The sequence below is a fragment of the Netta rufina genome, assembly GCF_964035555.1.
Source record: "Netta rufina genome assembly, chromosome: 1".
Classification (NCBI taxonomy): domain Eukaryota; kingdom Metazoa; phylum Chordata; class Aves; order Anseriformes; family Anatidae; genus Netta; species Netta rufina.
The window spans coordinates 6,696,139-6,722,431 of NC_140123.1; the positions used below are offsets into that span (position 1 = coordinate 6,696,139).

Consider the following 26,293-nt stretch of genomic DNA (forward strand, 5'->3'; position numbering starts at 1 on the left):
TCTCTTGGACTTCAGTTGGATTTAGGGCCAACAAATTTTGGCACAAAATTTACCAAGGAGGACTAAAGTAGACATGAATTAGATGGCTTTTTTGAGTTTCATATAAAGCGTGCAAAAGTGATAGAGTAAATAGAACATTTGTTTGGTATTCTTTAGCTATTATATTGTTATTTTCTACATGTGAATAAAAGTCTTGATAATTTTCATTCACCAGCTTCAAGATAAAATTAATTTTCTTGACATGATGAATATGGAATTGTTTTTGTTTTTCATCCAAAAAGATTAGTGTGTCTAATGTAGCTGTAGCAAAACAAAAGAGAAGGTGCTGAAAACCAGAAAGAACTGAATAGTTTTTGAACTTGTTACTCTATAAGTTACATTTTCTGTGTGTACAGCTTTGAAAATGAAGTGAATTTGTCCCGTACTTACTGGTTAGGAGGTGAGATCCCAAAAGAAAAGAAAAGCACTTTATTGAGGAGTGCAGACTGCATGCAGACATGACAACTTGTTGGTATTCCCAGCTCCCAGACGTGCTGTTGTGTTCAGCTGATGTCCACAGAGATCAGTTTCAGGTACAATCCCACGACAGAAAGCACATTTTAGAACAAATGCACCTTGAAAAAATGACAAGTGAAAAAAGCCCTGAATTCTTAAAGGAGTTCTGTAACTGCTGCCTTTTTTTTGTTTGTTTGTTTTGTCTGAATATTTTCCCTCTATTTTTTAATTAAGAGATTTGACTCCATTCAACAGCACAGGCTGCCCAGAGTGGTTGTGGAGTCTCCCTTCTTGGAGACCTTCAGAAACTGCCTGGACATGGTCCTGGGCAGCCTGCTCTGGGTGTCCTTGCTTGAGCAGGGGCTGGACCAGATGAACCCAGAGGTGCCTTCCAACTTCAGCAATATTGTAGTTCTGTAAAAATTTCCAGTCACAAGCCTTGGAACAAAATTCACTAAAGCAGACTGATAATTGCATTGGGAATGCCTCTGGAAAAGGGCTTTGTCTCTCTTGCTCATATACATGGTGTGGGTAAAAGAAAGGGAAGACAAGAAACTTTGAAACTTTGTCTTGGGGACTGTTTTTTGCTTTTCTTTCCTCTCATACAGGTGAGCCTTGAGGAGGGAGCTCTGTTTAGGCCACCCAGCTCTTTTCAATCCACAATACTTGATCTGTTGAGACTTTTAGGATACAGCCAAAAAGTAGCTTTTTTTTCCCCTGCATTTATCAAGAGAGGCTTTGACTCACCTAGAAAGAAAGTATCTGTACTGTTCTCAAACTCCTCACAAAGCTTCACATTGTAAAGATAGGGTGGTCTTTGATGTGCACTGTATGGAGGGAGAAATAAGAAATTAGGGAGCCATTTGTAGTTCAAATTAAACTTCTGTTGATTTGAGTAGAAATTTTTATTTGGATCTGGAGATTCCGAAGTTTGGTACAAATTTCTTAATGAGAAGCCTCAGGTCTGGGTTCTTCTCCTGGAGTGTCTTCAATAGCATATTTTTTCTTTTATTTGAAAAGACAAAAATAGGTTGGATAATGGTGATGAAATTAGAAAATACTACATGTAGGTAAAGCTTTTGAACATGTGATTTCCCTCTCCTCACCCTGCCCCCCACCCCAGCTTGAAGAACTGTACTTTCCTTTTATCTTAAGAAAAATGAAACAAAATAAAATTGACAACAGCCTTCACCTGTGTTCTGTTGCTTCACTTTCTAGAGATGCAGTATATCCTTTTCAAACTTAATAGGTCCTCTTCTGTAGAAATCTTTGCAATATAATTGAAAACCCAAGAAGTCAGTGACATTTCTCTATCCACATCCTGTGTTGGAGTATTAACCTACCATCCTGCACATCCACTTGACTTTTCAAGGACTTCAATTGGATACTCAAAAGCTGTAGAGACATTGATTGTCATTTGACTTATTGTGAGTAAAATCATATTTGTTTTTATTGTATACTTAGATTGACGGAGCTAAGCAGTGATGTGTGGCTGTTTATTCTTTTCTGTATAAAATGTTAACCCGTGCCTCAAGGAGGCATTAAAGCTCTGTTTTCTTCTATTTCTGGCCCTACCACAGACTTTTGTGGCTTCAGTGTATGACCTGTTACTACATATACATGCAAACTATTGTATTATTTAATGCTACTATCTAGTCCTATTTTCAGACCATGATTGATGCTTACTGACAATTCAGTTTTATGCTGATTTCACCAAAAGCAGTAGCAGTGTTGCCATTGTGTGGGCACCCAGCTGGGGTTGTGTTAATCAGGCAATCTACTGCAAAAATATTTTTACAGTCCAGTCAGTGACAGAGTTAGGAACAAAGCAAACACAGGGCTAAACTCGGAGTTCCAAACAGCACCTTTTTTCCACCTCAAGTTTTTAGGCTTCAGCATTCCCAACATTTTTTTTTTTTTAAAAAAAAGCTGAATATCCCTTTAAGGAAAAAACGTTAATATACAAGATCTAATTACCTCTGTCTAAGCTGATACGCCTACAGCACCTTTTACATAACCCAAACACTTGAGTTTCAATTATACAATTATATTTTAACATGTATTAAGTGCTATTCCTTTAGGGAGGAGACTTATACTGAATATTTTAAGTAAACTCGTTCCTCAGCACAGACCTATATGGTAGGGTCTCATTTCACTACAGTGCCAAAGACTTGGTTTTCTTCTCAGTTCCTTTCCCCTTGAGTACACCAGCTGGCTCTTCAGAAAGCACATTTTCCATGTCTGCAGTAGTGACAGACATATCTTTATATGTATCACAACTGCAGGCTATAAAGCTAATTTTCTTGGGGTCAGTAACTGCACTGTTGCTGCAGTTAGATCAATAATGATTGCACAGTGCTAGAATCCTTTTTTTTGGGTACAATATGTGGCAAGGTCCAAGTCTCTAGAGGAAGCAACATATTCAAAAGTGGAGGAAAGTCTGTTGTTTGCTTGTTTTGTTTTCTAGTATGCCTTATTCTGGAGATAGCACAAAAAAACCTGCAGTTCCCTTTAGAATCATATAATCACACAAGTTGGAAAAGACCTCCAAGATTCACCTGAGAAAAGAGACCAACACTCTCCTTGCTGCAGCCTCCTTTCAGGCAGATGTAGAGAGTGATGATGTCTCCCCTCAGCATCCTCTTCTCTGGACTTTTCACTTTAGTGACCATTCTTGTTTTCTGGTACCTTCACGCAACTTCTCTAAGATCCAAGAGCCCTGGTCTGCAGGGAAAACGTGCTGAGGAAAGCTACTTGCTGCATACTTTCAACTGCTAACATCAATGAAGTTTGTAGGCCAGCACCTCTGAAAACCCAAAGGCTAAGTTTAGACTAAGTTTATAATGTATTCCTACATTCACAGCTAGCTTGAAGAAGAAAGAGTGAATGGAGGACAACCGTGGCAAGCAAGGCTGGGCATTGCAGGTGCTCCTTGTGTGGATTAAAGGTGTGTGTGGCAATGGCTGCTGGTGAAGGGGAGGTAGCAGGGCCTGTTCTGCTTCTTCACATCCCTCAGCATCAACCCATGTCAAAAACTAGCATAATCTAGGTTGCAACCACACAGCTTGTGCTGAGTTCAGTGCTGCTGTAGAGGTTACCTTATCAGCAGCTGAACCACATGGTGTAGCACTGAGATGGCTATTTCTATACTGTACTGGAGTCATTCCTGCACAGTGACTTCTGTGTAAATTATCTTCTGCTTAGAAAACCAAGTTTTGAAAATATTGAATAAAGTTATTGCGTGGGGCAGTACTATTCACCCACCAGATAAACTGAGCTTCTGCTTAAAGACAATGTGGACACGGTTAATTACAAGTTAAAGCTAAGTTATTGAAACATTAGATATGTGTTATTCTACTCACACAAAACCAAAAAAATCTGGAGGTAAAGTTCCCATGGCAACCTTAGCTCTGTCTCCTGTGTGCAGTTGATGTGTGTGTATGTTTGTATAAAATAGGATCACTCGTTATCATGGACATGGTCAGAGTGATTTAGGACTTGCTGATCAGCAACCTCTTAATAAGACCAGAAATCTCATCTTTAAAAGTGGTTTATTTCTGATATTTCTTTAGCGAAGTGTTGCAATGTAGAGGAGATTATAAATTTCTGTCCATTCTGATAAGTACTCATTCTAAAGCATAATGCCTGAACAATTCATATCTTGTCATAAATCTGATCTATGACTTTTCAAATTTAGCTACAGTTTGTGACAGACACCCTGTAGTCATGTATCCCATGAGCTAGTAAGATGAAATCGGCACCCATTTTTTTTTGGATGAGCTCATTGGTATCAAGCACTTGATTACACATCACACTTTGATGATACCGCTTAATACTGCAGAGATAATTTCACCCACAAAGTTTTTTGAAAAGGGCTGGGCACCATTTGCCTATCTGTCAGGGATTACGGTAGCTGCAGTCATCTGGTGATGTAGCTGAATTGTCTACAGTCCTCCCATATCACGCGAACCAATGACATTTTCAGTGCACATTCTCATGCAATGCTCCCTTAATCTCTTCATCTCCATCTCCCACCTCTCCCATATTCAGTTTTTCCAAAAGGTGCACATCAGCCATGAGAAACTGTCTCTCAGGAATGCAGGTGTTAGCAGAGTGAGAGGACTGATGAGCAGGGTTAGGGAGGTGTTTAGTGCTCATGTAGGGAGAGACTGGCAGCTGTAAGAAATTTGAGCTACTTTGTGTAGGCAGAATGAATAAGGGGAAGTTATGTGAAAAAAACACATAGTATACTCTTGTGAAAAGTGATGGTAAAGGTATTAAAGGGCACTGTTCATTTTATTGCTGTCATGAAATTCAGTGAATGGCATGTGCATGGTAGTGAGCTTTACAAGTACGATGTACAACTACTTGTGTGTTTGTGGTTGCCCTGTAATTCTCTGTTTTCAGTGACATCATTCTTCAGGGCAGTAGCTCAGAAAGAGGATTAATATTTTAGAGGACAAACTGTGGATGTATCTTTTTTCTTATACAAATAAATACACATCCCTTCATCTTCTGAAGATAGGCAGATTCTTGCTGAGCTGTTGCATGAAATCAATACAGAAAACATTATATAGAGAGATAAAATAAGCATAATCTATGTATAAATATATTCTCAGTAGACTCACAAAGTAATATGAAGATTTGCAGGCTTTCAAAATCCCAAAGATACCAACCTAAAGACAGAAGAAAGAAGAGTTCATTTTATTTAAGAGCTATGAGTATTTAAAGGAGATACAGATATTAACTCACCAAGAATTCATCTGAAGAGAATTGAGAAATATTCAGAAAGAAACTTCATAAAAATTCTATTCTGTTGTCATTTGGGGGATTAAATGTTATAACAATTAAATTTGGCGAAGTCTTTAAAGAGTGTATCTCCTTTAAATCTAGGAAGGTTGGACCTCCTGATGTAAAACAATTATTTCTATTCTTTAATTTTTTTTTTTTCCCCTGAGTCATGAGGTCAAATTCTAATGCTTAGCATCCTGCTAAAATTAAACAGCACAAAGATTTCCTGTCAATGTATTTCTGACTTAGTGTATTTTATTTATATAGATATAGCACAAATTCTCAAATGCGTATTTATGCCCCTGAAGGCACTAAAAATAGAGCAGTTATATTCCCCAAATGTTTTTTCATTGTAATTATTTTTCTTTTGTCTGTAGTAACATTTGCTTTATTTTCTTATAAAGAAATACTTTAAATTTAATGTTAAAACAGGTAGGATGCATTTTAAATGAGTCTCATGACAGACCTCTTTTCAATTAGTCCTCTCTGAGGCAGCCAGCGAATGCCTCTGTGTTTACATTAGTAAGACAGTCTCTGGGTCATGGGAGGTGACATCAGATTTCTCTGACTATTTCCAGCTTGCTGAAACCAGACATAGTCTAAAGATGACCTATTGCAAGTGTTGTTGAACCAAGGGATTGCTGAGCACAATTTGTAGAAGGAGTTAAAAGGAACAGAGAAAATACACAGAGGAGGAGAGTGAAACAGTTCAAAGCCAGCCTCACTGGGAATGAAATTCTCCAGGAAGGTGGAGGACAATGAAAACAACACCACTATAGTTGTGCAGGCAGTGAATACCAGCAAAGGGCAGCTTCTTTTCTTATCATACCTGGTTTTGAAATACTTGATAGGGAAGGTCTCCTCACAGACGATGACATAGGCAAAGCAGAGACGCTTAACGCCTTCTTTGCCTCTGTCTTCAATGCCGATGATGGGCTTCGGGACCCAGGGTGCCCTGAGCTGGAGGGCCGGGACGGTGGGGATGACAAACTCCCAGCTGACCCTGAACGTGTGCGGGATTTGCTACTCCACCTGGATCCCTATAAGTCCATGGGTCCGGATGGGATTCATCCCCGGGTGCTGAAAGAGCTGGCGGATGTCATCGCGGAACCTCTTTCAATTATTTTTCAACGATCCTGGGAATTTGGAGAGGTCCCGGTAGACTGGAAGCTGGCAAATGTTGTGCCGATTTTCAAGAAGGGTCAGAAAGAAGACCCTAGCAATTACAGGCCTGTCAGTCTCACGTCAGTGCCTGGTAAAATCATGGAGAAGTTGGTTCTCGGACTTATTGAGGCGCACCTGGGGGACAGAGCAGTCATTGGTCCCAGCCAGCATGGGTTTGTGAAGGGTAGGTCCTGCCTAACTAACCTGATTTCCTTTTATGATAAGATCACCCGTATGGTGGACCAAGGGAAACCAGCTGATGTGATTTTTTTGGACTTCAGCAAGGCTTTTGACACGGTTTCCCATAGGATCCTACTGGACAAAATGTCCACCATACAGCTAAATAAAAACATCATACGATGGGTGAGCAATTGGCTAACGGGCAGGGCCCAAAGGGTTATGGTAAATGGGGCTGCGTCAGGCTGGCGGGCGGTCACCAGTGGGGTCCCTCAAGGCTCCATTTTAGGGCCGGTACTTTTCAATATTTTTATAAACGATCTGGATGTAGGAATAGAGGGTATTTTGAGCAAGTTTGCTGATGACACCAAACTTGGAGGAGTTGTGGACTCAAATGAGGGCGTAAAGGCCTTACAGAGGGATCTGGACAGGTTGGAGAGCCGGGCGATCACCAACCGCATGAAGTTCAATAAGAGCAAGTGCCGGGTCCTGCACCTGGGACGGGGAAACCCTGGCTGCATGTACAGACTGGGCGATGAGACGCTGGAGAGCAGCCTGGAAGAGAGGGATCTGGGGGTCATGGTAGACAGCAAGTTGAATATGAGCCAGCAGTGTGCCCTGGCAGCCAGGAGGGCCAACCGTGTCCTGGGGTGCATCAAGCACGGCATCGCTAGTAGGTCAAGGGAGGTGATTGTCCCGCTCTACTCTGTGCTGGTGCGGCCTCACCTCGAGTACTGTGTGCAGTTCTGGGCACCACAGTATAAAAAGGACATGAAACTGTTGGAAAGTGTCCAGAGGAGGGCTACGAAGATGGTGAAAGGCCTGGAGGGGAAGACGTACGAGGAACGGCTGAGGTCACTGGGCCTGTTCAGCCTGGAGAAGAGGAGGCTGAGGGGAGACCTCATCACAGTCTACAACTTCCTCGTAAGGGGGTGTCGAGAGGCAGGAGACCTTTTCTCCATTAACACTAGTGACAGGACCCGCGGGAACGGGGTTAAGCTGAGGCAGGGGAAATTTAGGCTGGACGTCAGGAGGGGGTTCTTCACAGAGAGGGTGGTTGCACACTGGAACAGGCTCCCCAGGGAAGTGGTCACTGCACCGAGCCTGGCTGAATTTAAGAAGAGATTGGACTGTGCACTTAGTCACATGGTCTGAACTTTTGGGTAGACCTGTGCGGTGTCAAGAGTTGGACTTGATGATCCTTAAGGGTCCCTTCCAACTCAGGATATTCTATGATTCTATGATATGTTTGATAGGTTTTGTTGCCTCAGGCAAAGAGACCATAAAACTGAAGTAAAGAAGCTCAAGGAGTGTTTAATACCCTATAAGCATGAAATATCAATAGTAGTTTTAATCAGAGATACAAAAAGTTGAGGAAACTGAGTGAAGATCTACTTGGCACTGCTGGAAGGTTGAGTCTGTGTTAAGAGATCATGTTGGAACATATGCATTGAGATGTAAGCATAGTCTGCTGTGCTCCCCACGCTGATGATCCTTGGTGTGCACCATGGACACACAACAAGTCTATATTCTGTATTACACCCCGTGTTTGTTTTCTCCCAGTCATCTAACTGGAGTTCTTCCAAGAGCACGTCAAAACCCCTTAGCTGTCTATAGCAGAAAATAGTGGGGAAGGGATTCTTATCCCAACACAGCTCATGCAATTGGGAGTGTAAACAAAGGTAAGGAATCCTAGAAAGAAAGATGTAAGAATTTGACAAATAAAAGAAGACCAGGCTCAGAGTAATAGATGAATATCTATTATCCTAAATGAGAATCCCAGTAGTGTAAGAGAAGAGAACTAAGTGTACGGCATCACAACTCCAACCGTAGCAAAAATGCATGTGGAGTTGCAAAAGCATTAGTTAACAGAAGCCAATGATCCGGGTGCCACAAAAGATAACATGTGGGAAGAAGGATTGATTAAAGCACTTTGCAAAAGCTGGCAAGAGCAAACAGTGTGTTTTATTCACACAAATCCTCATAGGAACATGAGCAGCAGTTTGTTAGGAGATAAATGCAATGTTGAACTGAAAGTAAATGGGACATTTATGAAGTTGGACACGGTGTACACTTCATTATATTGTAAGAAACAGATGTTTTTATTGTCAGAAAAGCACAGGTTTGGATACTAGATAGTAAATTTACTATTAATAGTAAAAGAGATCAGTGCTGCACATATCCCATTAAAGAAGTGCTTTCCAGATCTTGGGGCTCTTGAGGGAGGGAGGGAAAGTATGAGGTGTTGTCTCCACTGAACAGCATGGTCCAAAGTGTGCAAAGGCTGACCAGAGAGGGAGGACTCCAAAGAGCAGAGTTTACTCAGGAAACCTTAATGTTAAAGGAGTATTGAACTAACTGGATGGATGAACAGCATAGCATGTTTGAGGACTCTCCACTTGTAATGGTACCAAGGAAATCATATGTATTATTAGCTTAAAGAAAAAAAAAAAAAAAGTTTCTTTCCTCATCAAGAAACTGTGTTCCTAGAAATGAAGGATGCAGAGTGGAAGTTGAAAAAATACTCTCCAAGAGTAATAAAACTGCCAAACCACAGACATTTAGCAGTATTTTATGTGTCATAGGGCATTTGAGGCATCTACAAATGTGTCTGTGGTAGATATGACACCACAGCCATAGGAAACCTTTGCCTTTCAGCAGTGACAGATGAAGGCTAGACAGGTCTCTTTGGCACTGAAATGGCAGAAACACACTCATCTCAGTGGCTGAGCATGATTCTAGCCTCCAGAAGCATCAGAGGATGATGGACACCAACTAATCTCCAATTTGTACAGTTAGGTAAATGACCCTTACCTTAAGGATAAGCAGAGCAAGCACACTTATTAGCTTTGCTAAGAAAAAAAGGAATGATGTTTCAGAGAAAATTTATGCCAGGTGTTTTTATGAGCTTGGTGAATCAGCAGATGTCTTAGAGAAACAGTACAAATGAGTCTGCTCATTCAAACCCTGGAAAACACTTCTTTCCTTATATTGTCATTTGAGTTGTGCTGGACAACTAAAATGTTCCAGTGGGAAGCACATCTATGATATCCTCACAAGCAGTAGGACCTAGAAAGGTTAAAAAGTCACGACCAGATTCTCTCTGGAAAAAAATGGGGTGCTCAGTCAAAGCTGAATGAACTCCTTTTACGTATTACATTATTTGCTTTTTGGGAGTACTGGTAGGTCATCACACTGATCCAAGTTAACATCTGTAACCTCAACACACATGGCTATCTTTGAAGGGACAGCAACACAGGGAAATTAATCTTACCAACGAATTTGGGAAGGTGAAAGAATTACAGGATCTTTATGATCTTCATAGATGAAATACTAAATTGCTTTCAATCCTCTTATTCCACTCTGCAAAGCCTGGAAATAGCTTCTGCATTACAGGTAATAAAAACTAAACATAAGTTTCCTATATGTACAGCGACTTCAAATGGTTGGGTGTAAATATCTGATATTACTATTCATGGGAAATGAATAGAAGCTAATACTGACCACAAACCAATTGCCAAAATGGCTTGGTAAATTCCCACTTTTTCTCAGATAAAAAACATTTTTTTTGTTTTTGTTTTTGTTTTGTTTTGCTTTGTTAAACTCTATGATTCACAAACTGCATATAAACCTGTAAGAGAGTCGCTGGTTGTAGAAAAAGTCTCTTATGCATTTGATAAAAAGTTAGGAGAAAAAAAAAAAAACAGCCTAAATTTTGTTCCAAATAACCATATTTTAATAACCAGTGGTCTCAGAGGAGATATGCTGCCAATGCCGATTCAAGGTAAGAAACTGGATAACAACTACAATTGGCTGTGGCATGTATTTAACTCTTATTACTAATTCAGTGAAGAACTCCTGAAGCTGAAACAAGTTGGGCAGATGATCTCCAAAATGTTATAGAAAAAAAAAAAATTAAAAAATGAAGGTCATTTAGAGTGAACAACCCATGAGAAAATATGTAAAACATTTTGTATTGGCTTCAGCTGGAAAGCAAAATTGCTGATCTGAAGCAGGATATGCCAGAAATACAGCCTATATAATGCAAAAGAGGCTCATGTTGGTTGTTTGGGAAAAAAAAAGTAAATAGTGTTTACACTTTCAGGGGAAAAATCTGACAAACCTATGTATTTGTGCTTGACTATTATCCTTACTTTATTAGGAGGTGAAAGAGGAGCTCATGCATATCAAATCAATTTTTGATGTACCTAGTGCAACTGGCTGAGAAATATCTGAGAAGAGACCACAGTTTACCGAGCATGAGCTTAAGTAGTTTTCACTAAACATTAGGTTTAATCATGTAGTCTCTTATTCTCACAATTCCCTGTCTAAATGGCTGGTGAAAAGGATGTTAAAAACAAACAAGCAAAAGAACGAAGAAAAAAACACTGTTGCAGAATCAATCAGACTGTATCATTGCTGATAGCCCTGATTAACAGAAATCTGAAAACAAGCATATTTGCATTTCTAGAAACTACCCTTAAAGTCATTGGTGACTGCTAAATGGAGGAAAAAACAACAACAAAAACACAACATATGACATAGTAAACTCTACGATTAGAAGTGCTGGGTGATTTTACTTCAGGTAGTACATTATGCACCTCTGGTAGTGGAATGTGGCTGGGTCTGCACTGCTGTAAAGGAAGTGAGTTTGCATGATCTGGCTCCTGGTCCCTTCTAGAGCAGTTTTGGCCTGGAAGAGACCAGCTGGATTGATCCAAACCAGAGCCAGGGCTTCAGCCAACAACTGAAATTGAGGCTAGTGAGGGTCCAGGCTTGAGCCTGCTGCTCAGCTGCCTTTTTTTGGAGGTACAGCCATTTCCAGGAGGAGTTGCAATATTACACAGGTTAAGCTAGCCAGCAGTACCAGCAGCAATATCAACAGGGAACAACAAAAACAAGCAGTTTCACAGCTGTTTGACAGCAGCAGTAAGGCTGTTTCAGGTGAGACCTTCTGGTCTGAAGCAACAGCTCTGGAAATCTCCGAAGTAATTATACTCTGCTAGTAAGCTTATTTATTAGATTGACCAAAAATATATGAGCCTATACGGTGGTTTATTAACCATTAATTTGGGGGCTGGGAATGAAAGGCATGCTGGCTGTGTTTTCCAAGCAGTAGAGTGAGCTCTTGCTATGCCTCACTAAGTGCACACAAGGGATGGAGAAGATCTCTTGAAAGACTCCTGCACACTGACAGATCTCTGAATGCCACACAAGCATCAGTAGCCTGTATTCTTTTTTCCCATTTCATGAACGGTGTCCAAGGATAGGACTGAAGAGCTGTGTTTTTGCAACAGTTATTTCAGTATTTGTTTTACAGAGACAATTAAGTGGGAAAAAAAAAAAAAAAAAAAAAAAAAAAAAAAAAAAAGAGGTGTTTATGGAATCCCAGTATAGAAACACGATTTTTCTAGGCTAACAGTAAAAAGTAATAGGCTGGCAACAGAACAAGCATGTACCCTGCATCCCCTGTGAAGCTGTGACATCCCTGCTCTTGTCTGATACAGTTCTTTCACTTGACTCCTCACCTTTCTTTTCTTGCACTTGTTCCCATACTAATCCCATTCCCTCCAGCTCATCCAAGATAGTATTCAGCAGGTACTGATACTATACACTGACTAACCAAGATCCCTGCTGCCTCTCTACAGGCAGATTCATACATTAAAGCACAGGTCTGACTGAATTCCAGAGGCTTCTTTGGACCCAGCACTGTTCTTCTCCACAGTTCCTCCCAAACCTTTTGTTTTTACAGAAGCAATTGGCTTAACTGAAGAGAAAAGGCGTGATTATTTATTTCTTTATTTGTTTTTCTGGGCTTTAGTCCCAAAATAGATTTCTGCTCTCTCTCAATTTCTCTCATTCTTTTGAACCCTTCCTTGACTATGTCTTTGTTCAATGCTGGATGGCTTTATAAGTTCCAGTTTTATTCTGTGTCACAAATATTTGTGTCAGTCAAATATAATGATACTGGGTAACAAGTGCAGCTTTGACTTAGTTACAGCTGCCACTTGACAAAACCATTTTCTGGTGGTTTGGGAGATGAAGCCAGAACTGTTTTAAGTGCACATGGAAAAGCTGCTGCCTGCTTTGCTGGGCCTTTGGGACTTCACTTTTGCTTTAAACCAACAGAGCATGAGACATGGAGGCAGTCAGATCCTCGCTGCAGAAATCCTGGATGTAGCATGCCATCCCAATTCCTGCATCCAGATCAAGAATTAGAAGGGAAGGCAATTCATAACATGGTTATTATGTAAAACATATGCACAAATTGAGGCATTGTGTACACTAGCATAATTATCCGTTGCTGACAATGAATATGCTGGTGCTGAATGTGATTAACCTGTGAGCGCAGCCAAGAACTATTCTTGTTTCAGAGAGCCCATGTTAAACCTGCCTGCTTGTAAAACTGCTCGGCACAGCTTTAATTGCACCCATTGCTGACACCCGTTGTCAATAACAAGCATTTTTTGCTGCTGTAGACAAGGGTGAAAATGTAAGGATGTTGCAGTGAGCCAAATCTTGAAAGCCCTCACTTAGCTCGTATGCTCAGGATTTAAACTACTGGGGAAACTTTATGTCTCCGGCTATTTATTATTACATACACCATGTTCTTGGAAACCACTCCACATTTAACAGCAGTTAAACCCATCTGCTGCTCCTGAATTTTCATTTCATTCACAAGCCTGCCTGTTTTAAAAGTATTTTTGGACTCATCACTGATGTGCTATCAAGCTTTTATTATTCTGCTGTAAGTTGGCAAGAAGAAAGACTCAAATTTTAAAAGGAAATTGTAGCCTCCTATATATTTCTAAGCTTTTACTTGAAACTTCTCTTCCCCTCATTGACATAATTGAAGTTTTTAGCTTAAATGCAGTTATTTGCCACAAAAGTTCAACATCCCATTGCTAAATGCTGATTTTAGTGTTGCTTGTAATTGTGAGTGTGTAAATTCTGCATAAATACATCATTGGTGTAAGGAACGTATTTGAATTTAACAATGTTGTTTGCAGATACCGTTCAGTATACTGAAGTTCCTGTAAGGGCAGATTTTCTTGCCTTATTTACACATAGTATCACAATTTTCCTTACACATCTCTTCTCCCTTTGTCTTTACACATCTCTCCTCCCTTTGTTTTATTACTGTTACTTGGCATAGCAATACTTCAGTGCCCTCCGTGTAAGCTTGTCAGGGATTTTATAGTTCCTTGAGATTTTCACATGATCTTCTTCAATTTCTGAAGATTTTTTTCAAGCAGAAAACATTATTTTCCTCAGTTTTCTTTGGGTGGCTGACTTGTAGGATACTGTCTGATGTTCTTGTAAATTTTGTTGGACTTCCCAGTATTGAATATGTGCCATTCCTTTTCCATGGCAATAAATACATCCTGCTTTAATCCAAAGATTCACACGGCTTTCCAGACAGTGGTCCAGTTTAGGTGGATACAAGCCATTCAGAAGAAGAATACTTGAACACTGAAAACAGTTTGTCTTTAGGTCTTGTGTAAAAGTTTGACTGTTTTTTGTTTTTATTTTAGAGTGAGCTGTTCTGAGGGATCATAGGTATCATAGTTGTTCATAACATTTAAGGTAGCTGAAACACTTTTTGTTTGTTTGTTTTTTAATCAAAGAACAGGAGATTTAAATTTTCTATACAATAAAACTCCAAAACTTTATATTTAAAGTATATATTTATAACATATATCATTAGTATCAATGTCACTGTCTATTATTAAATAAAAGATCTTAAAAATAATAAAATGAAGACTCTTTGTGGTGAGGTTCAGTTGTCTAAGATAGGCATGAGGTGCTATTTTAGATGTCCTGCAAGATCTAAAATGTTCCTGTAGCTGTCAGAAATGGCAGATGGGAACCCACACCCTTCTGAAGCAACAGCTGGAGACAAAGTGATACCTTACTGCATTTAATGACACTAGAAAACTGTTTGGGAAACTCATGCTAGCTCACCTTTAAGGTTGTCATACTTATAACATACTATATCGTGCCTAAGACTAATGTTGTTTTATAAGCACTCCCTCACTGCTGTTTGAGTAGAATTTATTCAAGAGCCTATTTTTACAAAGGGGATTGCATTTCTATACCATAGATCCACTCAGTGCAATTTGTACAATCATGATTTGAAAGCAGGTGTATATATATATACATATATTAAATTAGCACAAAGGAAATATGCCTTTTGGCAGGCAGCAATTCATCTGATTCTGAATTAAAATTGCTGAAATTACTAGGAAATAAATTTCTGATGGAGAAAAGCTATGGAGGGCTTGAAAGGGTTTGTTTCAAGGTTTCAGCTTCCTAGCAGTTAGGGACATTTTCCACAGTGTCCTGTTTAGGACGGTATGTTTGGTTTCTGGCCTCAGTGGAGGCAACTGATCACTATCCCCATGTAATATCCTGTCTTTGGTCTTTCCTAGGCTGTGATTTCTGAACACTTCATCACTCTTTTTCCTCTTCTGTATATTTTCTTCATTTTTGTTCAGTATCTACCTTAAAACACAGTGTCCCCAAAATGATACAGTTCTGCTGGTGCCTTATTATCAATGACTACAGCACACTAGTTATAACCTTATACTCAGATATTATTAATATTTTGAAGGAAAGCTGTTTTTCAACAGAACCTCATTCTTGGTTCCTCTTTAATTAATGATCTCCATAAATACATTCCTTACTTGTATTTTTGCACTTAATATTTCCTTCCTCAGAGCAGTTCTTAGTGCTCCATGAGCATTTCTCCTGTGTTTATGAATCTCTACATTTCTTTTTGTCTTCAGAATCCATTCTACAAACTAAACTAAACTAAACTAAACATATGCCATGGTTGAAGAGCACCAGCCCTGGTGGGCTTGTCCATTTAGTGGACAAGCCTACCACTGGTAGGCTTGGTCGTGTGTGGGAATCCATAGCCACTCATTACACTGTATATTCCAGATTTTGTCATGTGAAAAATATCCTGTCTATATGAGTTTAATTGAATATTCAGGTCTAAATCCATCCTACTTATACAAGGCATGGTAGGAATGCGTCCTCCAAAGGGCAATTTCATGCATTTAAGCTTTGAACCATACTCAGGAGTTTCCCATGTCTCAAAGGACTCTGCTCCCAGCTGGTATATCCAAATGCCTGAAGTTTGACAGCATCAGTAAAATGCTCGGTTCTTAATAATACTGTTTTATGACAGCAGTAATCCTTTCAAGCAGAGCTAGAAGTCCCTTTTCTTTAGACTATACTTAACATTTAAAATGTTATACTTTATTTATTTATTTATTTATTTATTTATTTATTTATTTATTACAATTAGTAGCCATTCTTTTTACTGACAGTGTTTCAAGATTTCTCTGAATACCTTGTTAGCCTAGTGGTCTTACGCTTACAGGTAAAAAGACATAATCTTGCAGGTGAGAATGAAAAAATACTAATGTTTGTCCTTTTGCATTAAAAAAGTAGTATCTTTTAAAAGTACATTATTAAGAGTATCTTTTAAAAGTGTCTTTAAAAAAAAAAGTCTGTAAAGTAGTATACTACAAGGTGAGGATAAACATTACATAAACGTCATAAAGAATACAGGCTTAGTAAAAATGCTTTTCAGTGCTTCAGGTATTAAACATTATAAACATATATATAAGTAATGATAATAATAAAAAAAAAAAAATGGATGCATAGCTACAGACATTATAGCTTTGCTGTTAACAAACTCTGTGATCCTTGTAACATATCTCTCTCTTTTACTTACAGAGCTCTCTTGTATTGTTGTTTGGTAGGAACTCATGTTTTCTGCAATGGCATTGACTCATGCCTAGTGAGGGGCCTGAATTCATTGCGGAACTTCCATTTCATACACACACACACACAAAAAGAAGCCTGATATTCATTAAAAACAAACATATAATTTCCTACTGTTAAAACTTCACAAATTCATAGTGATAATTAGAGTAGGTTTTAAGATATGGAAGCAACAGGGTTATTTCTAATTTTAGCTAGAAAAGGATGGACTTTCAAGAAAATGTTTATTTATTCCTTATAGCATTTTTGCTTGATTTGCTAATAATTACTTGAGATTGGTAGATGTTTCATACTAAAAATATACTGAAGTACAGTAATGCAGCATTAATTCTTGTAAAATATATCTCTCTTGATTTTTCTTCCTTGAAGGAAAAACAGCTATTTAATAGATACCTATAAGCAATAGTATTTACTTGCCTTTTTGAATATTGTATAATATTATTTCATTTATATTAAAAAGCCTCTGGAAACTTCATCCGGTAATAACACTAATTTACAGCTTGAAGGGAATAAATGGCATGCCAAATATATTCCCAGAGCAATTATAGCAGGAAAGACCCCTAACCCCTGAAAAGCAACCTGGGAAGCAAAACCACACAACTAAGCACCGTATGCAAACACAATGAAAAATCTGAGTTTGGAACATGTCCTGAGTAGATGTCTCTATGTACTTCCAGAAAGGCCAAGAGGAAGAGAATCCCACAGGTAGAGGCCTTCAGCTGGGACCTTTTCCTGAAATGGAATGGACTAATGCACAGGTGAGAGTAGTGCACTGAGCTGTGGGAGAAAAAAAAAAAAAAAAAAAAAGTGAGGAAAGGAAATAGTTTCTGGACTGCTACTTCAGAATTTTGACATTTATTTTTATTTATTTATTGAATGCCTCAGTAACTGACAAAATGCTGTACCATATAAGAGGTTCTGCCTCAGTGATCAAACTGCAAAAAATTTGGACTTTTTGAAAAACAACTGGCTTCACCTCGCTTATGACATCTGAACAAGTGATAGCCAATCGAGAGACTCTTCCTGAATGCAGTCCTTCCAACTGGTTTTGGATGTCTCCTATCGATTGAGATGGATCATAACAGAAAAATGTTTGTCTCTCTCCATTGTCTATACTTTCTTTACGGTCAAATAACATGTCAATGCCTAGATTTTAGATATCTCATGTGATCAGGAAAATTTCACCTTTTTCTTAATGTCTTTATTCTCTTTTGGACTTGCAGTGATACAATCAATCTCTTAGTTGTAACAGGCAAGACCAACCTGAGACACAGGAAAGGAAAACTAAGTATATTTGTGCTGAATGGTGCTGCTATCATGGACCTGAGAAGCCTGACAGACAACAGCATTGACGAAGATGTTTTATTTGTTTTATTTACTTATTTTTATTTTATATATATATATACATATATATATTTATCAAAGAACTCTTTCAGTAAAGGAGTTGTCACTGAAGCTACTAGTATAAAAAAAGAAAAAAAGAAAAAAAGATCTAATTCAAACAAACAAGCAAACAGAAAAGCCAATGACTTTGTTGCATGATGTTACTAACCTCCATAAATATCTGTTATCAAAATATTCAGTTTATTTTACACTGCATTTGTGTTCTCGGTTTTCAGTGTATGACCTCCTGCCATTATGGTAATAGACAAGAGAGAAACTTGATATTTTGGTTGCTTGCCAGCTAGGTCCTTTGGAATCTCATGAGAAAAAGGAGACAGGTTAAGATTTCAGGATAATGCTCACTAATGGGATATTTCTGGTAAAAGTATTCTAAAGGGATATATTGTTGATTTTCAAAATGCTATCCTTTGATTTCAGAGTTCACAAGACACAGGGATAAATAGGGCAGGTGATAATTCTGAGTGACCCTACATCTGGCAGAGCTCTCTGCCAGATGGACATCAATTTATAACAGCTTATGATGTCTAAGTAATTTTCATAAACGTAAGGGCCAAAACTATGTGGCACTTAAGGTGGCAACCCAGGATGAATTCAATGGTACATATAATGGATAAGAACTCTTGCAGTATGTATCTGAACACTCATTTTCTGCCTCCTAGGATTTTGTAAAAGGTCTAATGAAGCTTATTTTTTGGTTTATTTTGGATGCACATAACTAATTTTACTGTTTTTTTTTTTTTTTTTTTTTAACACCTTCAAAGAAGAGAAATGAAGCTAGTCAGTCACTGTTTAATTAATTGTGTCATTTATTCATATAGTAATGAACAAAAACTCTAATACCTCTTCAATACTGAGTGGCACACAGTAGGAGGAAAGTGCCATTTGCTCCTTAACAGGCCCATATGGTAGTAGGAGATCCAGTGTCCCTACTATGCAAACGGCACTGAATCTTTAAAAGCATGTTAAACAACATCTGCCAGTGATAAAATAAGTAAATCAGAAGGCTCATTACTTGATAACTTTCACCCAAGAGACATAAAAAAAGAGATTGAAGAGATTTGTTAGAATATTTTTGAAATTCCGGAGTATGAGTATCATACTATTTATTTTTCTTTTTTAAATAATGCTACAGAACAGGTTAGCTAGATGTCATCCCTGGATAAATACAGGAATGATTAATGAGGATTTAGCTAAGAAAGCAAGTGTAAGAATAAATTTATGGTAAGAATAAATTAATGATAGCCAGCATAGTTTTAAAGCAAAGCAATTATGTTAGATAAACTTCATTTTAGAATGTGAATTTGCTTGATGAATGGCCCTGAATGTGGTTTAGGCTTTTGTAAAGCATTTGATTTAATATTACATTGTATCTTGTTTAGATAAATAACAGTATACTTTATCAAAATAGTATTCATTAAGGACTGCTTAGCTGATGTCTCAAAGTGCTAGTCAATGAGAAATGACCATTGCGTGGAAATACTGAGAGATAGTCTCCCACGATTTAGAACTGGCTGTGGACAACATATTTCAATATTTTCTCAAATTACTTGGAAAGTGACATTAATTCATGGATGGTAAAATCTGCAGATCTTGCAGAGATTGAAAAAGTAGAAAAAGAGGAGGACTGCACAGCAGTCAAACAGAGCAGTCCAGTTACAGTCTGGCATGGTAAAACGGAATCCACTGAAACCAAATGATTATTACTTGGAAGAGAAAGATTACACAGCCAGAGGGAAGCAATGCCACCCACACATACACAGAGGGGACCCCTATGCTGGAAATGAGTGATTCTAAGATGGTTTCAGATGAAAGAAACAGCTCAGCTTATACAATGAACTTTTAATGTAAAAGAAAGGACCAAGAGTTAAGAATAAGGAGGTGGCTTCATTTGTTTATGTAACAACAGTAAGATAATGCAAAATATCATGCCAAGTTTTGGAGTCTATACTTTTAAAATATATTGAATATATATTTATAGAGAGAGAACAGAGAAAAAGTCCTCCAGAGAGAGACATAACTTTACGACAGTGTATTCCTGTGGGGAGACTGGAAATAAGGGGATTCTTCAGTGTAGCAGAGAAAAGCAGAAACAAATGCTGAACAGGCTTTTTCTAGCAGTGAGAACATTGGACAAATTATCGAGGGAAGTGGTAGATCTCCACTGCGTTACGTTTCAGGATTAGATGCTTTTCTGAAATAGATGCACACACTTTAGTTTAAGGTAAGTTACTGTTGTCAGTGTTATGAGATGCTGTACGTTAGGCTAAGCTCAGTGATGCCTTGAACTGTAAATATTTCAGGTATGTATTCACTGCTCCAGCACACTCAGCAAATTCTTCTTCAGTGCAGGAATATGGGATTAGATGATAGAGATGAGTGAGATTCCACTTATGTAACTAAGGCAGTTTATCACCTTCTTCCCCAGCTACTAGCTCAAATGAAAATATGTGAAGTTGTATTAATTGGTCTAATGAGAACATTTACTTCCTTTCACCTTTCTTCTCGTGGGTGGATGGAGGCCAGCAATGTTTTTCTCACTCTGTGTTTTGCTTGGCCTGAGATTTTCAACTTGCATTTTATGCAAGCATGAATCAATCACACATTACCTGTGTCTACCCTTTGAAAGTTCAGTAGAAATAATTGCTGTCAATCTCTTAGCTAAAGAGGCTTCTCTCATAAAATACACCTGTATTTTATGTCATCCACGCTTCTATTATTAATAACCCAGAGGGAAAAAAAAAAAAAAAAAAAAAAAGTCAGTGTCATCGTCACAGATTCACTTTTTTGCTCTTTTGTTGATTTTTTTTTTTAACTCCATACACCAGATAGATAAAGAGCTCAGTACAGCCATCTCCTGACCAAAATGTGTGGAGAATGAAGGCTAAATCCTGACAAAATCACTGATTTTTGAGTTAGTGTTCCTTCATTGATTTGTTCCTTCATTGATCTGCAGTTGGTAAATTTTGATTAAAGCCAGAAGATCTGTTTGACAGGGTTTGATATCGTATCTGTGTTGTGTGACTGTTTGCCATCTACATCTCTGTGATATTTTGTGTGGTCTTTAAAATGGAATTCTAGACTTTCTAGACTTGAGACACATTGGTTCTATTCCTGGCTTTGTAACCAGTCTCTTGGCTCATTTTGTGAGCTTGCTTCATTTTCTTTGCCTTTGTTTTCCATCTATAAATGGGAAATAACATTTTCCTTTCTTTTGAAATGTGCTTTTTGATTATGAAAGCCAAGCATCATACTGACTGAAGAGCCAATAGATTTTTTCTATCTGTTTTACATATAAGTAATTCATTACTATAGACTATTACATATACTCTCAGTGCAGTGAATGATCTGTTCTCATACAATAACATTTTAGCACATTTAGAGGTAAGGGGAAACTGAGACCCCTTGTCTGCAAGTCTATAGGTGTACTGTTCAATCCCTAGAAAAAGTATAATTAAAATGAGCTTTAATTTGCCCTCCCCAGCCCCTTATGTCCTATTTTAGCACTTCTTTTATGGCACCCTGCTTGATTTGGATTGCATATAAACTACCTTCTATAAGTTTGAGGTATCACAAAAGTAGATTCTATTCTACTTGCCCTATATCATTCATTGGGATAAAGTGACTCTTATCTCCAGTTGGGCAAGAATGGAAAGGTCCATTCAGCTCAGCTGTGAAATTTTCAAAAACAAACAAACAACCAAATCACGTTTCCATGCTTTTTGTTCCATTCACCAGCAAAATCTATCTTTGTCTTAATGTCTAAAAACATTCAATGGCTACATAAATAGTTGTCAAGGTCTTTGGTCAAGTGCTAATGAAAAGTGTTGAACAGTTGTGGTTTTGGGGTCCATCTCTTTCTGTTGTTTCTTGTTTTACTCTCAGACTGGAAACTATTTGAAGTTTAGCCACTTCATTTTGACTTCTGAATTTGCTGAAGGCCTCCAACATTGGAGTTCCAGTCCTTAACACTGATAACAAGATGTAGTGATGGATATAGGGCTAATGAAAAGTTAACGTTCTTTGCATTTCTACTGGGAAAAGGGGAACAGGACTCCTATACTCCTTATTGCCATTTGAAAAACCCGCTAGAGAAAATAGGCAGAATCTGAGTCTCAAAAGCTGTCTGTGTTAAATAGAATTTATCAGATGTATAGATTCACTTCCTTTCTATATTTGGGGTCATACTTATTAACTAACATAGCTGTTTAGATTTTTCCCCTGCTAACTTTTTAGAAATGAGTCTTTGGTCTTTTCTATAAACCAATATAGAATTGTCAATGAGTAATCATTTGTTTATGAAGAATTTTTGTGCAGAAAACATCACATGGGTATCACGTCTAATTTTACCTGTGTTACCTTTTTATTATTTATGATTACTCAAGAGTAGTAGAGGAAGTGGAGGTATATTTTATCTTTTTTTTTTTTTTTTTTTCCCCTTTCTCTTATGGTGTCAGCCAGTGTTCCCTTGTGGTCTCTCTGATGGACTTTGGCAGATCATTTGCCCAGGCCGTCTGGCTTACCCTGTTAATGTCGTTGACCTTTCAACCTCACCAGCTGAGCAGAAGCATTTGCTTCCCTTCCTATTGAAGCAAATGATAAAACTTAAAATGACAAAAATGAATACAAGATATCATCTACTATCTCTAGATGAAAACTAACAAAACAAGTAATGTTTGAGGGGTTTTGTTATTGAATGTCTGTCTTCCAGCTTTCCAGCTTGAATACTACTGAAAATTGTTGTTTTTCAGAAACAGGTAGTTAGTGTTATTAAAAAAGGGTATTTGGGGGGGGCAATAGTTTCAAGGTGAAAGTCTTTAAATTGTGGGGTAGCTTCTATTAACAGACATCACTGATATTTCTAGTGCTATTAGAAATATATATCAATAAACTATTAGTAGTGGTCCCTGCAGAAACTCACATTTTCTCTGAAATTATTTGGTTATATTTTCGACTCCTCTGCATAGAATTGTGTTTGTTAGACCTTTCTGTTACTGCAACCAAACCCTAGAGTCTTATACAATTGTATATCTCCTTTGCAATCAACAGCAAAGGTAACTGCTGTTTTTAATCCTCAATTAAGTAATTCTCACACACTTTCCTGGAGAGGTCTAATATGAATATGGTGTTAGTGTCAAAGAAAACTGAATATACAGTTGGTACTTTTGCTCAATAAAACTGAGGAAGATACTGGTGATATCAGTATTTTGTCTTACTTGCCCATGTTATATGGGGTAAAGTGAATGGTGGAGATTGAAGTAAGTTTTTGTACTAGTTATTCAGGAAGTTTTTCATTCCTGTGATGTCATGCAGTGTAGGTTGTTTAATTTACAACAACCAAATGATCTGGGGTTAAGTGTTACAGTGGCAATGAAGAGGTTGTTCTGCTTTTAATTGATGCTGTGACCTACATTTTTCCCCAAGGCACCACAGCCCTTTTTCAGAAAAATCCTGTTAATTGTAATTGTGCTGTGCAGTGCTGGGTCAGTTGTAATTTCCATTATATAAACTTTAAAAACTAGGGGGTTTTAGTTCAGGTATTTTAAATCACATTAGGTAGGTATTTGCCAGCTACCAACCTAATCTCATATTAGGTTGAGATTAGGTTGGTAGTTTGGATACAACTGTTTTCTGGGACAACGATGGCTTCAGTCTCACAGTCACTTCTGTACAAAACTCTAAATTTGGACTGGCCCAAGAGTTACCTGCATAGGCTGTGTTGTTGCTGAAGGCACATTCTGCATTTTTGAGAAACAAAGCCAAAAGTGATGAATATTTGTGTCAGCTTGAATTCCCATGGCCTCCTGGAGAACATATATGAGGGCCTGACCATCCGCTAACCCTGGTTTCTGGAGTAAACCCTAACCTCACTGTGCTGTTAAACATACACCATATTTCCTCCCAGAGGAGAGCACGTCCATGTATCTGTCCTATGGTCCCTATACCACCTGCCTCATGGAAACAGTGATATGTATTTTGTAAGCTTGGATGAAAGATGGTTTACATTAGTGTAAAAAAAATCATCCCTTCTTAAGGAAGAGGAAATTTATTTCTCACCCCTGGCCAGTGAAACTTCAGAGTCACCAGACTGCAATTAAACCCTCTGCATTCCCATTCTTTCGTACAGAAGGTTATAAGTCAACATATATTATCAGACTGTTTACTTCCTTGATTTTTTTCCCTTATAACAGACTTAATATGTTTGATTTTTATTTATTTTTTAATATAAATTTATCAAAATGGGGCTAAAGAACACTTCTATAATTATGTGATTACTTGAAACATCTGGGATTTCTTGATTACTTAGGTATGAAGTTAACTTAGGTTGGCTAAACAGCTCACTATCACGAGAGCTACAAATGTTTCTCAACACTGAAAGATAGACCCAAAGCTTTCCAGGCTAAATAATAATAATAATAATAATAATAATAATAATAATAATAATAATAATAATAATAATAATAATAATAATAATAATAATAAAAAAACACCAACACAATCTTTGGATTATTACATAAAGCTATTATTACAGAGCAGTAAGGAGCTCAGAAATAGCTTTTGCAAACTTCAGCAGCCTGAAGTTAACAGTCTAAATTCACTACTTTTTTTTCAGATCTTTTCCGTATTTTGCAGATAAGGATAATATCCTTAAGAAACATAAGTAAGTACTTTTATAGCTTCTGGAGACAATATCCTGATTAAATATTTTTTAAATGTTGCTATTTATTAAAGTTAGAAAGTTGGGGTATCACTGACAATTGAGAATGATTGATGTAATTCCCTTAGCTTTGAGTATAAATTTAAAAATTAGTCATCATTCAGTTTGTAGTTTAAGGTAGAGTAGTTATTCCTTTGGAAAATCCTTCTGAAAAAGAAGTGTGTTATATCTTAAGGTGAACTCTTAAATGCCTTTACTTTGATTTCTGATGCCTCGGTAAATATCCAACTTTTTTTTTTTTTTTTTAATTTATTCAGTCTCCACATATGGGATTGAAATTATTTTTGTATTTTTTTCATACTTGCAAATCTTCACCAATTCATAAAAGCATGGATAATGTGAAATATGAGAAATCTAAGCATTATCTTTAATTTTATTGGCAATATATACTCTTTATATACACTCTGTAGGTAGCCCAAGGCCTTTCAATTGTTTACATAAACTGTTTGTAGGAGGCTTACAGCTACAAATGGAATTATTTTTGTATGTTATTTTAAGGAGAATTTCCCAGGGCAAAAGTAATCATGATAAAATGTGATTGTTACAGTACAGAGTTGTGTTTCAGGGACAAATTTCAATTGTGTTTTACTTTACTGTTGTCACAACAGAGGAATGTAGAGCTTGTCAATGATTTAACATCAAGTGCCTATGCATCTGAAAAGAAAATGTTTGGTTTAAAGTTTTACTCCATGTTGGATTCTAGTTAGAGCCATATATTTAGTCAGACCTTCTAATCATTGAATAACTTAAAAGATATGGGAAGTAGTAGACAATTTGGAGAATTTTACAGAACAAAAAAAAAAAAAAAAAAAAAAAAAAAAACAGTTTAAAATAAAGACCAAAGTAATTAACTGTCATGCCCTTGGCTTCTACAATGGGAGAATCTTTTCTACAATGCCATTTGCACCCAAACCTCAACAACAGGAAAACAGCACCTCTGTTTATTGGGAAACAAAATGAGTGTTCTTGCTTACAGAAAACATTATTAGCGATTTCATTACAAATGAGGAATGGCTGAGTTTTGTTTAATCTGTAGCTAAATACTGTAGAAATTTTCAACATCTAGAAACTCTTAAACCCTGTAAAGAACAGGTGATTAAGATACATTGTCATATTCAGCATCCTGAACATGAGCCAAACATGTTCTTTATATCAACTCCATGATTAAATAGAAAGTTGTTAAATTGTCTATTTCAAACAGAGAAAACCCAGAGAATCAAGAATATGATAGTTCTGCAATACTGTGGTTATATACGAGGCAGAGGATATTGTGAAGAGAGTGAGAATGTGTACATTACTATGTAAGGTTTCAGTAATGTTGCAGGTTTTAATTATCATTGAATGAATTGACTTAGAGCTTCCCCCACACACAAGTACATAAGTAATGTATTCTCATCTGAGAACAGATATAGATTTCTTTGAATATAGGAATTTGAAGTTGCAGCTTTTGTTTTGACTTATAAAACCACTCATAGTTACATCACAGAATTTCACACAGAATTTCTAGGTTGGAAGAGACCTCAAGGTCATCGAGTCCAACCTCCAACCTAACGCTAACAGCCCTCCACTAAACCATATCCCTAAGCTCTACATCTAAACGTCTTTTGAAGACTTCCAGGGATGGTGACTCCACCACTTCCCTGGGCAGCCTGTTCCAATGTCTAACAACCCTTTCAGTGAAGAAATTCTTCCTAACATCTAACCTAAAACTCCCCTGACTCAACTTAAGCCCATTCCCCCTCGTCCTGT

At 37.6% G+C, this 26,293-nt stretch overlaps 1 protein-coding gene across 5 annotated transcripts in view; it reads left to right on the forward strand.

The window, feature by feature from the left end:
• The window catches only part of DLG2 (discs large MAGUK scaffold protein 2), a gene marked incomplete at both ends in the record, with an annotated part of 1,073,896 nt that overhangs the window by 394,845 nt on the left and 652,758 nt on the right, over positions 1-26,293 (forward strand). Inside the window, one exon of one of the 5 annotated variants that reach the window (XM_084304810.1) lies at positions 17,103-17,183. The exons of the other annotated variants lie outside the window; for them this stretch is intronic. Within the exon in view, the coding sequence (XP_084160936.1) occupies positions 17,103-17,183 (81 nt within the window). The remainder of the gene's footprint in view (positions 1-17,102; positions 17,184-26,293) is intronic. 5 annotated transcript variants of the gene reach the window in all.